General features: G+C 41.8%; 1 protein-coding gene across 5 annotated transcripts in view; it reads left to right on the top strand.

Moving 5' to 3' along the window:
• The window catches only part of TRAPPC9 (trafficking protein particle complex subunit 9), a 479,897-nt gene that overhangs the window by 28,195 nt on the left and 437,904 nt on the right, over nt 1-13,798 (top strand). For all 5 annotated transcript variants that reach the window (XM_068672718.1, XM_068672714.1, XM_068672715.1 and 2 more), the window contains one exon: nt 11,060-11,186. In XM_068672718.1, coding sequence (XP_068528819.1) covers nt 11,060-11,186 — 127 coding nt within the window. The remainder of the gene's footprint in view (nt 1-11,059; nt 11,187-13,798) is intronic.

Raw genomic sequence — 13,798 nt, 5'->3', positions numbered from 1 at the left:
TTTTAATGTTAACAACCCCTCGAGAATCACTTCCTTCTTTCAATAAGAATTAAAAATGTGCAGTTGCAGAGTTGCTTGGAATTAAATGCATCTCTTTTGCATAACACTTTTTGAAACATAATGCCACGTACAGCTCATGCTGAATTTAATTTGGGTGAGGTCAGATACCTGAAAAACAACATTTTCTGGTGGATTTTTATTGATTCTGATAGTATCCGTAATACGTAAAAGGACTGCAATTTATATTGTGAACAAATGATTCTGAGAGGGCTTTTATAAACAGAGAGTTACTTCAAAACAGCAGTTACTGGAGCATGACCTTCTGCACAGAATTAACCTACAGAAAGCACGTGTGGTACCTCTGCAAGTTTGGGTTCTTCCAGGTGTTCAGTGGGTTTTGAAGTCCATCACACCTGATGCTTTGGTTACTTCTCTGGTGACATGGACAGAAGTGCACAGAAGTGACCTTTTCTCACTGTTCGTGGTATGGCATGCAACGAGGGATGCTTTGTGCCTTCTTTGGACCAGTTCAGTTCATTAAAAATTCTCAAAGTTGGTCTCTTTTATTACTTGGGGAAATAATAGTCACCTTCCAGTGCTTCTTAGTGTATGTCAGCCATTAAGATCTTCCTGTCCTCTGGCTGCTCTCGTGCTTTTCAGTGTTCTGATGAGATGTTGAGCTGTACATCCGAGATCTCTGCTGATCTGCCTGTCTAATACTTCCTTAATCAGTAGTGTAATTACTGTGCCTTGCATGAAACACGCAGAGGTTATGTTTCATCTCTTGACCAAGCATTTTGGATGCCCCAATTCTTGAGGTGAGTGACACGAAGTGAGAGACAGAACAAGATCTGGAAATACTTCCTGAAACGTGTGAGGATGCCTTTCTGTCATCCCTCTGCAGCACTGATTCTTCTGACATCACTAAATACAGCTGCAGCCTCTGCTGCCAAACTGCAGATTTGGTAGATTGGTCTCCAAAGCAGTTTGAGATCGTGGGAGTAAATATGAAAGTGCACACTGACTTCTTGATGCTGGTTCTATCTTCTGATCTTGGATAACCAGCAAGCAAAGGTAACAGGAGAAGCATTCCGTTTTGTCACGACAAAATTTGTTTTAGCCCTAGCTAAACTGCAAGTGATATCCTGGGCTTCATTACAGACACGCTTTGGACACAGGCGTGCCCTCTGCACAGCACGTTGTCATCGCTCTGGCCACTGTCAGTGATTCTCTGAAGGACATGAAATCTTCAGTGAAAAAATTGTTTTGACATTTCTCTTCAGGCAGAGGACAGACAAAGTCCTGCATGTGATGAAGGACATAGGGGGGGTCGCTCTTGCAGTATCTGGATGTTTCTGCAGAAAAAGACCAAACTTTATTAACGGAGTTCTTCAGTGTCCTTTAAGAGGGTTTTCTGTGTGTGGATTTTCATTTGCTGTGTGAAAGCTTTGTGCATTTTCATACAGCCTTGCACAGGAAATACCCCAGCGTGGCTGGGGATGAGAGAAACGGGAGGAGAGAAACATGGTTCTATTTAAGAAAAACGTCTTTGCTCCTTTCAGAGGTCCTGTGTTGATTTCTCAAAAATATCCCGAGTTGTATAAATGTCAGGGACACAATTCTGAACCCCGAGGGGGCACGATAATGTCCCCGTTGCAGGGCTGGCTGTTGCTTGCCACTTCAAAATCACATGGCATGTTAATCTGTGCCATTCCAAACTTCAGGGTTTGCAAGCTGGGCTCCGGGCTGTTTGCTCATGCAGGTAATTTCTCGCTGTCCACAAGCTGCTTGTTCTCCCCCGGTGCTGAGATCATCCTCCTCGACGGGGAATTTCTGCCCAACCTTATGCTGAATGCTCTTTCGGTTCCCCTTGTCCTCTGGATGAGTCGTGCTGGACTTTTCAGTGCTGGCTGGCAGACAGCTTTTATACAGCTGGGGGTAGCTGGAGGACCACGGACTGTGTGACAATAATCTGAGATCACTTTCAGACCCTTTTCTTTTCAGAATTTCTTTTCAGAACCTTCTCATGCTCCTTTCAGCCCTGTCGTGTTCAGGAGATGACACATCAACCGCCAGGGGTGAGGTCTGTCCCTTTTGCAAAGAAACAATGGGCTAAATCTGGGAAAAAATCCCCAAACCGTGTTTATCTCTGGAAGTTGTGGTTAAACCTGGGCCGATCGTAATTTGAACATGTCAAACCTGGCATCTGACAACTCTTAAAATACGCCTTCCTATCTCATCGCTTGAAGGAGGAAACTACGTAGTATTTTGCAGACATTTTTATTTATGGCACAACTTGCATATGCATTCGCTTGGCAATATTTAAATTTCAAATGTAGAAATGCAGGAAGGAGTGAAGAATATTAAACCAAGCTCGTAAAAATTGACAGCAAGACCAAAACCAACTGTGCAAATGCCCTTAGGTGTAACCCTTCTGCCAGTATATTGGCAGCAGTAAAGGCCAGAGTTAGTTTCTGGGGGATCCTTACATAAAACATTGTCTTCAGTTTGCCCCTGAACGCTGGGGAGGATTAAATCAAACTGCATCAGCACTCAGTGAGTTGTAGTTCCCCACGCGGATTTGACTAATGGCATCTCAGTGAAGAAAGGGATGCAGAATAACCTACAGCCCTCTAAATAACTGCTGCTCCTCTTGAGCACAGGATAATTTAAAGCCACCTCAATTTGCAGGACTGTAGGAGCAACTTGTTCGCGTGTGTTCACCTCGCCATGTCCTGCTCTCTTGTTTATGTCTTGCTATGATGTTCTCATTCTTCCCTCTTCAGACAGCTCTAGTAGGAGTTCTTAAGAGCTTTAGTTTGAGCTGGTTGTTTGCCATTTCCCCTGCCTCTTCCCAGTGTTCCTCTTTGTTTTTTCCCTTCTTCTTTATCATATTCAGGTCATAAGCAGCAAGACAGTAAGTATTAGAAATAAAAATGAGGATAAACAAGTAAGAATGTTTGATTTTTAACAAAAACAACCCTCTCATTAGCTCTGAACTCTGAAAAGAGGAGCTACGTAGAAGTAATGAAGCTAATTGGAAGAAACGAGGAGTGGTGTGTTTGCTGCTTGCAGGGAGACCACTTAAAGATGTCATCGTGGGTTCTCTGTGAGTGTGTTCTCCCTCTTCTCCATTAGAATAAATCCAAAAATAGTGAAAAAGCAGGGCAAAATAAATACAAATGGAGAAAACGTACACTGTAAAAGTGGATGTTGTGTCCAAATGTGGGAAGTAAAGGGGAACGCAGGAAGAAATTTAGGAGGAAAGATTCCAAGGCAGAGCCCCTCCTCTGCAGAGAATAAACCAAATGAATTCTTTCAAAGAGTAACTCGGAACGGTTTTATGATGGGGAGTGATCTGACCTGTAAGATGAATGTTTTGGTTGACAGAGCCCATGCAAGAGGGTTTTGTGAAACCAGTAAATCTTTCGAACAGGAGCTACTCTGCTTGGTATTGTAATGCTAAAATAACCCAGTTTCACTTAACTCATTCATCATGGTACTCTGCATAATCAGATAGATGGAGGGGACCTGGAAACACACCACAGACAAGCCCAATGGCCAAAGTTTTGTTTTTTCCTCCAGCTCTTCCACCTCTCTTGTAGTACTGCAAAGAATGATGCTGCATGCTCACCTTCAAGTTTTCCCATACAAGGTTGACATATAAAGGCATCAGTAACGTGGGTGGTATTTAGGATTTGAAGATTTGGAGTTAAGATTTGAGTTTTTCTGCCTTGGTTCTAGTGCTCTTTTGTTCAGTTCTGTGCTGAAAAACTTCAGCACTGTTACCTGCTCCTGTTGCTGGGAGTCAACAGCACTCAAAAGCACTCCTGAATATTTTAAAATCTTTTTTCCTTTCGTCTTATTCTTATTCTTATTTTCCATTATTATTATTATTATTTTTAATACAGAATAGTAGCAGCCAGGTAAAACTTTCTGGGTTTATTTTATTCTTTTAAAACCTCACTTTGGAACTGGCGTTTTCTAGAGGAGCTGGCACGTTAAACAACTTCACTCTAAAACCACATTTAAAAAAAACAGGTTAATTGATTTTTAATAAAATACACGTCTTGTAGAATATGCTGAAACTTAAAGTTGCTGAGAGGAAAACCAAAATGCCTGTAGTAGATTCTCTGTTTCAGACAGAGGTCTACTTATCCCTGTGTGGCTGGAGGAACTCTGGTGCAGCCCCCAATTCAGTGAATTTTAGTAATTGTGGAGTAAATAAATGAGATTGACTAAGTCACCAATAGGAAGACGAGATTTAAATTCATTTGGATACCACAAAATCTGGAAGCTAGCAGTTTGAGTCAGTGTTACATGAAGGAAAACCTTCTGTAATGTGAATAAAATGAACACTGACTCAAACTGCCTGGCATTACACACAAACCTGAATGTCTTTCACACGATTTACCTTAGTTTAGACTTCGGTTGGACTTGGTGAGGTGCAGACAAAACCTCCAGCCTCTGCCTTATCCAAATTGTCATGTGAAACAGCAAATCTATCACTAAAATAAAACAGTGCAATTCTTTATGATACAAAGTTCTTACTAACTTGAAGTCATTCACAAATAAAATGAAATTTCCAAGCTGTACGTCAGAATTCCCATCTCCACGTAGTTCCCTCTGTTTTTGAAGAAGCCTGATGTGATTAACTGAGAGATGTTCAAATGAAGACAACGTGCCAAGCGGTTCCAGAAAAAAACCTACTTTGAGGAAGACACGCTTGAATTGACAATATGAAAACATGAAGAATTTATGGGGTATATGCTAACGTTTTGTGCTGAAGGAAGGTATTTTTTATTAACTATTTTGCTAAAATCCAAATACATTGTACATGGCTTTAACAGACTCAATGCCCTCCTAATCAAGGCTGCTACTGAAAGGAGCACTTTATATGTAAGTAGAAATACGGGTGTTTAAATGTCATCCATCTGCTTTGGGGATCTCCCAGTATGATGTCCATTTGGATGTGCTTTGAAAAGAACAAAAAGATTCAGGAGTGCTGCTGAAAAAATGCTTTTTTGAACGGATTGGAAAACTCAAATCTGTTAGCTGAGAGAGCTGGCATGTTTTCGTTATCAGCTTTCAGACAGTTATCTCGTTCCTTAAACAATGAAACTGGCCTTTTCTCAGGCAAGAGGAGCTTCTTCTCTTTATTACTATTGCTCAATATTACAATATTACTATATTAATATTGCTCAGTGGTTTACATCCTGATCTTGTCCGTACAAAATACATTTGGAAATGTTTTTCAGAGAGCACAGACATCTGGAGTTAGCTCAGGTACGGTGGAGAACTAGGTGCTGAAATTTTAATGGCATTTTTCTGAACTCTCACTTGGGCTGTGTCAAGTTTTTGAGATTCCATCCCAAAGTATTTCTGTGCTGGGTGTGAATTTCAGACTCACTGTGACGTAACGTGTACACATTTTATGTGATTGCTAAACCCTCTTGTATTAAAAGACCAAATTTCCAAAAAAACTTGGTGTGTTTAGGCAGCCTCTCCCCATTCTTTCTTCCTCTGTGGTGGTCTTCAGAAGCAGAGAGCATTATCCTGACACAGACAACTCCTCTGCATTTTGGCTGTGTTGACACCAGGTATTTCTCTTTTCCCTCTCCCCTGCAATATTAGGAGTAAAGCCAATGATTGCTCTTTCAAAGATAAACTGTTACACGGCAAATAACTGAATCCCCTTGTACTCAGTCCTTCCTTGTAATGATGGAGCCACTTGCATGAATAGATCATTATGAAAAGCAGCAAAGTGGGTCTTATCCAGCTCTCTATGGCACAGATAAATTATTTTCCTATCGTTCCTTCTCTTTTCCATCTCAAACTGTGAATTTTATTAGTTTTAGTCTCCGCTGTATTTATTTAGAGATTTATTTTGCTTGATTTCTTGGGTTCATATACTATGCTGTCTGCCAGCGATTTCTGCTTTTCCCCGTGAGAATATCTTCTGACTTTTTTTATAGACAAAAAGTGGTGTGGGGATATTCAATTTGTTCAGTTAAACGTGGAGATCAGAGATGTGAAGTTTGTTCCAGGTGACACTTGCAGTGTTCCTTTCAAAGCAACTGGCTTGAGACCCATGAGCAGTTCGAAAGCAAGGTTAACTCGCTCCACGTCTTGCTCTTCCAAAAAATATTAGAGGTGCGATTTGCTACAAATGTAGAAAATGCTGTCAGCTAATTCCTCTCAGACTTTATGTAATGGAAAAACTGGTGATGCTTGCCTGCAAATTAGAGGAGACCTGCTCTGTTCTGCTGAATTAAACAGCTGAAATACTGAGTAAGTGGGTTGATTGGGCAAGTCTTGCTAAGATGCTTCACTCACAACGTTAGCTTTCTTGTGGTAGCGAAGAGGGATGCACTGAATGTACAAATAGGATCCTTAACTGTCCCTCGGCATCTCTCCCGAGCTAGAATTCGAGGGACTCATTGCAAGGTCATGAAGACCTCTGCACGTGTGCGGTAAGCTAGTGATTAACTGCGAGGTAAAAACAATTTGTATCTGATTGTTCATGAATACTCACTGCTCCAGCTTTTGTTGAGGGTCTTAAAGCATTTTGTGGCCTTTCTGAATTGCTTTTTTTCTTTGAAGGATCAGCAGCATCTCGATGGCACGGTGGTGCAGATCTCCGTGGCAGCAGGCACTTTTCTGTCTTCTCCAGTTGGAAGGTGGCTCATCAGGCAACTTTCTGTTATGTGAAGGGAAAAGTTGCTGTTTCTGGGTACCGAAATTACTGTTTCTTGTGCTTCTTCTGCTGTCAGACTGACTGTTTTCTGTCTTGTTCCTCGTAATTTGTCAAGGAGAAGTCTGACACTTTGTTCCTGAGAGAGTGGGGTGGGCCAGCTGGCTGCCACTTGACGGAGCTGACTGCTGCACGAGGTCTCCTCTGTCTTCTTCAGTGCCATTTGCTGTTTTCAAGGGGGAAGGAAAAGCTCAGCCAGCACAAACAACCCTGGGTACCAGCTTTTTTTTTTTGTTAAACCTCAGATTCTGGGCTTACCACCAGGGGAAAACTGAAGTCGGAAGCTTGTAGCTGTTTCCTTACTTTCCTTTTCAATATTTTAGCAAGTTGTGGAAGGAACCAGAAAGTCATTTGTCTTTCAGTGCAGCTGGCAGGTCAGACATAAACTGTTCCCTTTCCTCAGTCTGCCTTGCTGCAGATTGCTCTGTGAGGGACAGAAAATCTTCATCAGTACAAGACCCACCACGTGCTTGCCAAAATACACTGTATGTTTAATATTTGACTTCTTTTTAAGGGGTAGTGGCTGTGGCTGGGTATATTCTACATTTCTCGAGTTAAAACAATTGTTTTCTTCTAATTTTCTCTGTTATTTGTTTGTGTGATATGGTTAAACTGTGGTTACCAAAGTCCTTAAAAATGTTCCCATATAACCAACCTTCTTCCCTGTCCTCTTCAGACTTTTTTCAGTGGCTCCATTATTGGGAAATGTTGCTTCACGTTATTGTAAAACTGGCAAAAAGACTTTTTTTTTTCATATTCAGTGGCTTTCAGTCACAAATGATTTCTAACTCTGCAACCAAAGCTTTCGGATTTTTGTGTTCTCCTCTTAGAAAAAGGCTCCAAGCAGGTTTGAGACAAAACCGAAGTTGATTGTGTTGACGTGAAGTAGTTAAGCAAAAAAATTACCAATAATATTGGTGGACTTGCAAAATTTTCAGTTATCAGAAGCGGCAAGAACATGGTAAGGAAAATAATTCTGTATGAAATAGGGGAATTGCATTACGAGGGTATAATGAGCTTGAATGGCAGTCCTGACCGTGGCTTTGTGCAGCTTTGTTTTGGTTGCAGCCCTTTTATGATCCCGAGCTTTCAATGAGCCTGCAGAGAAATTGGAGAAGAAGATCGGAAACAGTTATTCCATGTGAGAAAATAACCCCTCATTTCTCACTCAATAAATCAACTGCCCTAAAACCTGCACAAGAGCATTCAGGGGGGTTTCCGGGTGCGGCGCAGGCTTTTAAAGCTGTTGAGGCTAATTCACAGGTCAGAGGATCAAGTGGCGATTGCTTTCCTGCTGACACACAGAAGCACGAAGATGCTAGATGGGCAGCCACCTCTAAATGCAGCCGTTTTCCATCCCTTCTGTCCAAAGAGGAAGAAAACTGCCAAGAGGACGGATTTTTTTCAGGTTATTTTCTCAGTCAAGGGAGAGAGGCTCCAACGTTCGCTTTCAAAAGTGGCTCTCGGGAAAGATTGTGAAGCTCCTGCTCTTACGTGGATGCTTCTCGCTGTGTCCTGTTGGGGGAGGTTCCTTCTGCAGCTCAGCTGAGATGCAGTGCTAAATGAAAAGCAGTCGAGCTGCTGACTCGGCTCAGCATGTTACAAACTGCACTTCATACAGCAGTCGCCTAGAAAAACGTCTTGTTTTAGCCATGCCTTCACAGCAAGCACGCTGAGCTTCTACTGTGAAGTAGAAACAGGACTCTGAAATCCATAAACGTCATTTTTGTCATTCTTGGTGGCTGTGATCCTGCCCATCTCAGCAAATTCAATATTTATTTTGTGCCCTTGCTCCTAGAAAATGGCAAATAGCATCCTCAGTGCTGTAGCCTGAAGTTTGTTATGAAAATAGCCTGGAATTGCTACAACTCCTGGCTGTGCTATGGTGTTCCGAGTGTCTGTGTACATCTAAAACATGTTTTCTGGAGTTATTTCGTACACCCCATTACAATGTGGTGAGTAGCCTGAGACGTGTCAGTGGAACAGAGACATAAGCAAGGCAATTTGTCATTTTTATGACAAAAAAAAAAAAGCAAGCACAGGTGTGGAATGGTATCAATAGCATGTAAGCTTCAGCATCTCATTGCTTGGTCTGACAGGCAGTAGACAATCTAGGAAATAAACAATCAAATGCCTTATAACAATAAAAGGGGATCCTACTGCTTAGTTCTCACTGGGCTTTATGACTCTGCATTGAAAATCCATGGATGAATCCTGAACCTTGATGTTGCTGAGCTGAGCGTGTGGGATTAGCTGTCTCACAGCAGCACCTGGTGAGATGTGCTCTTCCAGAAGCAGGTCCAGGACCTCCCTGAACCATGAGCAGTTTAACCTTAAAGGAGAAAATGATCTGATTCTCCCATTCCTCTTGTCACAGCTGCATCCTTCAGCTCCTGTTCTTTATTATTGAATGTGCTGTTTCTACTTACGGTGTTTCACTGTTATTACAGGTCTTGAGGAAGATCAGGCAGGCAAAACCGAGCAAGTTAAGAATATTTCTTCCCTGCCACGTCCTGGCAAAGGAGAGCCCCCTGTTTGCATTGTGAAAGTTGCTGATTTTGTATTTCCTGACAATTCACACTGGGCAGGAGCTGGATCTGCATCTGTAAAGGAGCAAAGAAACGGCTTCAGGATGTTGCAGAATCATTAACTGTTTGTAAATCTGACAGCTCACTGCTGTTCTTATGTTGAAATGAATAGTTCAGTATCTCACGCTTCACTCTCCCTTTAAATGAAGCCCTCCTTTATCTTTTAAGGGGAAAAGATATGAATAAGAGAATCCTTTGCATGATCTCCGCGGTGTATCTGTCTGCTTCTGGAAGTTGCTCTGCTGCATTTTGCACTAAAAAGGAGTGAAGTGGTAATAACTTGGAAGGAGGGTGAGGTGCGGATGGCCAGGAGGCAGCAGCAACTGCCTGAAATAATGGATCAGTACAAACACTGCTCTGACTTTACCTCTGATGACCACCTAGTCCAATTTAAGCCAGGACTGTCACCAGCTGTGGCTTTATTCAGCAGCATCTTGAAAACCTTCAGAGATGAGATTCCACAGCTCTTGGGGCAGTTTCTCTGGGAGCTGCACATGCTCTGCTCTGCTGAAGGTGTTCCAGATACCCAACGTGAGCCACCCAAGCTGCTGTCTGTGGCTGGTGCTCCTCGTTACACCAGCTTGCTCTACAGGGAAAGGTTTGGATCCACCAGCTTAGTGGAGGTGCTGATTAGTTTCCCCTGGATGTCTCTCAGCCTCTCTTCGTGGCCCACGGGCTTCAGATTGCTGGTGGTAACATTCCAACCATGCCTGATTGCACCTCAAACATTTTTGTGCTTCTGCATCTGGGGATCTTTGGGACTTCTCACTGGGTTTGCTCCTGAAGGCACGCTGTGCTCCTCGCGGTGCCTTTTCTATTTTGCTTTATCTTCATATATTTAGATTTCTGGGTATTTTCAAGAAACAATATAGTTATTTAATAGTTATTTGTACTGGTAGCACACGTACAGAGGAACATGTACGCTGTACCTTAAACCAAGGTAGGTCTCAGTCTTCAGCTACCTCATGCTCACATCTACGCACACAGTTCCAGCTTTGTTTCTGTTTTCAGACTCTGGTCTCATCAGACAAATACAATTTTATACTCATATATATCCCAATAGATATTTTTTTCCTGGAGACTTACTCGTTTGAATAGGTGGAAATAAGGGATGAAATTATCAGAATTCTTTATTATGAACACGTATGTTTGCTTGAATGTTCTTGTACTTTTACATAAAACTAAAGAAAAAAAATTCTTGGCTGTTACAATTTAGCAGCATAGTGTAATTGTTTTAAAAATTAGGGAGTTGTAACACAAGATAGCATGGAAACTAATTTGTTTCTCCTTTGCCATTAGTATTGTTTCAGCTGGTGTTTGAGGACAGGGCTTGTTCACATAATCTCGTTCCTATCAATAACCTTTACGTGCTTGCTCTGGATATTTAGATTTTCTATTTCAATTATAGAAATTGTTGTCTTGACAATGAAAAAAACTAACGAAGGGTAGGTATACGCTGATACTTTAAAAATTCTGAAAGTCCATAAAACTATCTTGCTCATTAAAGACCATTTAAGTAGCTTTGGTCCATCCATTGAGGCTTCTGGTGCATAATGTAAGCGTTGTAATGCAGACATTTCTTGGCATTCTGGTAGAGTTATTTAGTAAAAATGCAAAAAAAGCAAGTAACGCTTCAGGTTCTAACTTCATCTTTAACTTTTGTTGCGTGCAAGTTGAAAACGTTTCTGACTCTCTTTGAAACAAATTTATTTTCTAGAAAAGAAAGATGTCACGCAGAGCTTGGAAAGCTACACAGCAAAGTGCCCTGGCACAATGGAATTCATCACTCTGCCAGATGGTTTGAAGCTACCTCCTGTTCCGTTCACCAAATTGCCTATTGTGAGGTAAGACTCCAAAATGCAATCTTTAACTTTTCCACAGGACCTGTCAGATTTTAAAGGATACTGGAAGGATGTAGTCTTCTCAGTTTACGTAAGCTGTTCACAATAACATGAAAAAATGTCAAAATGTCAAATTGTTTTGAGAAGTTCTTAAGCAAAAATAGAGCCTTTGAGTAGAAAATACTTTCCATGGTCTTTAGTTTCAGAAGGAGAGAGAATTAATTTTTTTAAACTGTCAGTCAAGAGTTTCTGATACAATCTAAGAGAAAATATTTTATAATTGCAGCTGAGATTTAAGTTAGATACCTGACCACGCTGAAAGGCCACTAGTTGGTCGCTGTCTCCATCCACGGAGCTTGGAACTTGGCTGGGACTGAAGCCTGTTGTAGCTGTTTCTTTCCAGATGTTGCATTTTGAGTTTGGGCCTTTCAGTGGCCTGTTCTAAATCCACATTGCATTTTGTGCCCCTGTTCCAAAGCCCGCCATGCAGTCACTCCAGTGAGCAATACCTGGTTTAGACTAAAGCCTGGTATTTGAGAGAGACACGGAGAGAGAAGAAACAGCCATTTGGCATCACTGAGAACAGAAAATCTTTGTCAAGAAGTGGCTTTTGGAAGGAAGGGTAATTGGTATTCAGAAAAAGTATGGGGGAAGTTCCTGAAAAGAGTTCTTGGAGAGATTTGAGTTCTCTGTGGGATGTCATCAATGTTTCATGAAGCAATGTTCTGGTATGACAAATAATAAAATGTATAACCAAAGAGTGAAAAGTCCATTTATTTGCAGATTACTTTCAGTAAATGTCTCTGAAATGAAATCAAGGTTTTACACCAAGACTGGTTTTCATGCTGTAGTTAGTTTTACCAGATCCTCTCTAACTTCTTCACTGAAGAAAGATGTGCTGTCTAACTCTTTGTAGTTCATTTGCAGTGATGTCTGCTCACATGAGCAATTTGTTGTGTGGGAGTTGCTCTCTGACAGTGCAAATTTAACCTGAGCACGTACCTGAGATTGGATGCACATGGGCAACGCACCTGTGGGGTTCTTAAAAGTGTTTTGTCCCCTGCTGGGACGAAGCACAAAGCTGTGCGTTGGTTTGCCACCTAGGCCACGTGTCATGTCTGCTCCTGGGGGAAAAATGCAGCTTCTTCAGGGTCTTCCAGCTTTGTCCTCTCAGTGCCTGGGCAGGATTTGCTTAGCAGTGAGCATGTGTTTGGGATGGCTTTGCAGGTAGCTGCTTTGTGTTGCCTGCTCGGTGGCACAGCACACGTTTTGGAGAGGCAGCTGACACCAGCTTCTTTGCCACATAACACACAGGGTGCACTTAGGATGCTAAATCTGTCACTGGCACAACCACAGTTACACGTGGGAGTGGGGAATTTGTGTGATTAATTTATTTTCAGCTGACCTTGAGGTGGATTTAATTCCACTGTAACTCTATGGATAGTTCTAAAGTAGTCATCCTGCGTACTTGCAGTCATGAGAAGGTGAGCACATTTAGGTTTTTCTGCCCAAATTTAAGTTCCTGCTTTAGGATGAGCTGAATGACTGAATCCCATTGCCTGGTTTTCTGTTGACATTACAGATGGTTGATGGCAAGTTCAGGTACCTGTCTCTTAGACAATTTCCCTGTCTACATTCAGAATATATAAAATAGATCCCTAAATACATCCTGAAGGTGAGTTTCTGAAGGCCAGTCAAAACTTTTGCCACCAGATTAACAATATGTGAGCGGGGAAAGGCTCTGCCTTTCTCCCTTAAAATGTTTTCTGCTCAGAGAGAAGCACATTTTCTATTTTGAGAACCACGTTACATTTCCTTGCTATTTCAATGCCTAGCGTTAAGAAATTGCTCACCACCCAGGTGCAGCGATCAGTGTGAGCTTTTGCTGACCTGGCTGCCGTTGGAGAGCTGCTGAAAATAGTTCCTGCCACGGGGCAGAACTGAGGAGACAAACAGCAGGGCTGCTTAACAGGGAATTGCTGATCACTCTCCTCTTCCCCTGCCCCTTCTTCTTCTCTTTTGGAAATCCTATAAAAGCTGTAGTGATAAAAATCCGTTAGCTGACAAACTATTTAGTTGCATTTACATATAAAAGCCTCCAGTTACATCTACGCAGCAGAGCTCATGTATTTTACAGCTGTCCAGCTTGTTGGAAAACAGCTCAGTGCAGGACTGCAGCACTCTTTGAGTTCAATCCTGCTAATTTTCGAGAGACAAATGATAAATGTGTGGCAATGGGGTTTTGGCCATGGTTGAATAACCCAAGCTTATGATTCAATCTACGCTAGAGCCCTCTAGAAACAAACTTCTACTGGTGCTGAGGTCTACTTACTGTTGGCGTTTTGTAGCCTATTAGTTTCTAATCCATTCAATATGCGGTGCTTATTTCGGATGCAGATTTCTTAATCAAAGTACTGTCAAGCATTGAAATGCCTTGGTCAGAACATAATAGCACTCTTACCTTTTTCCCCCCCACACCTATAAAGGAATTGAAGAGATTTGGCTTGGAAAAGTCTTCATAGCTCATTATTCATGTTAGTTAGCATTTAAAGCCTAGAGCTGTCCCTTATTTAAGTATTTACTCCTGATACTCCATATAGGCAGATTCATTTCTG

Source organism: Anas acuta, chromosome 2 (genome assembly GCF_963932015.1).
Source record: "Anas acuta chromosome 2, bAnaAcu1.1, whole genome shotgun sequence".
NCBI classification, from domain to species: Eukaryota; Metazoa; Chordata; class Aves; order Anseriformes; family Anatidae; genus Anas; species Anas acuta.
This window is presented reverse-complemented; position numbering and strand designations above follow the sequence as displayed.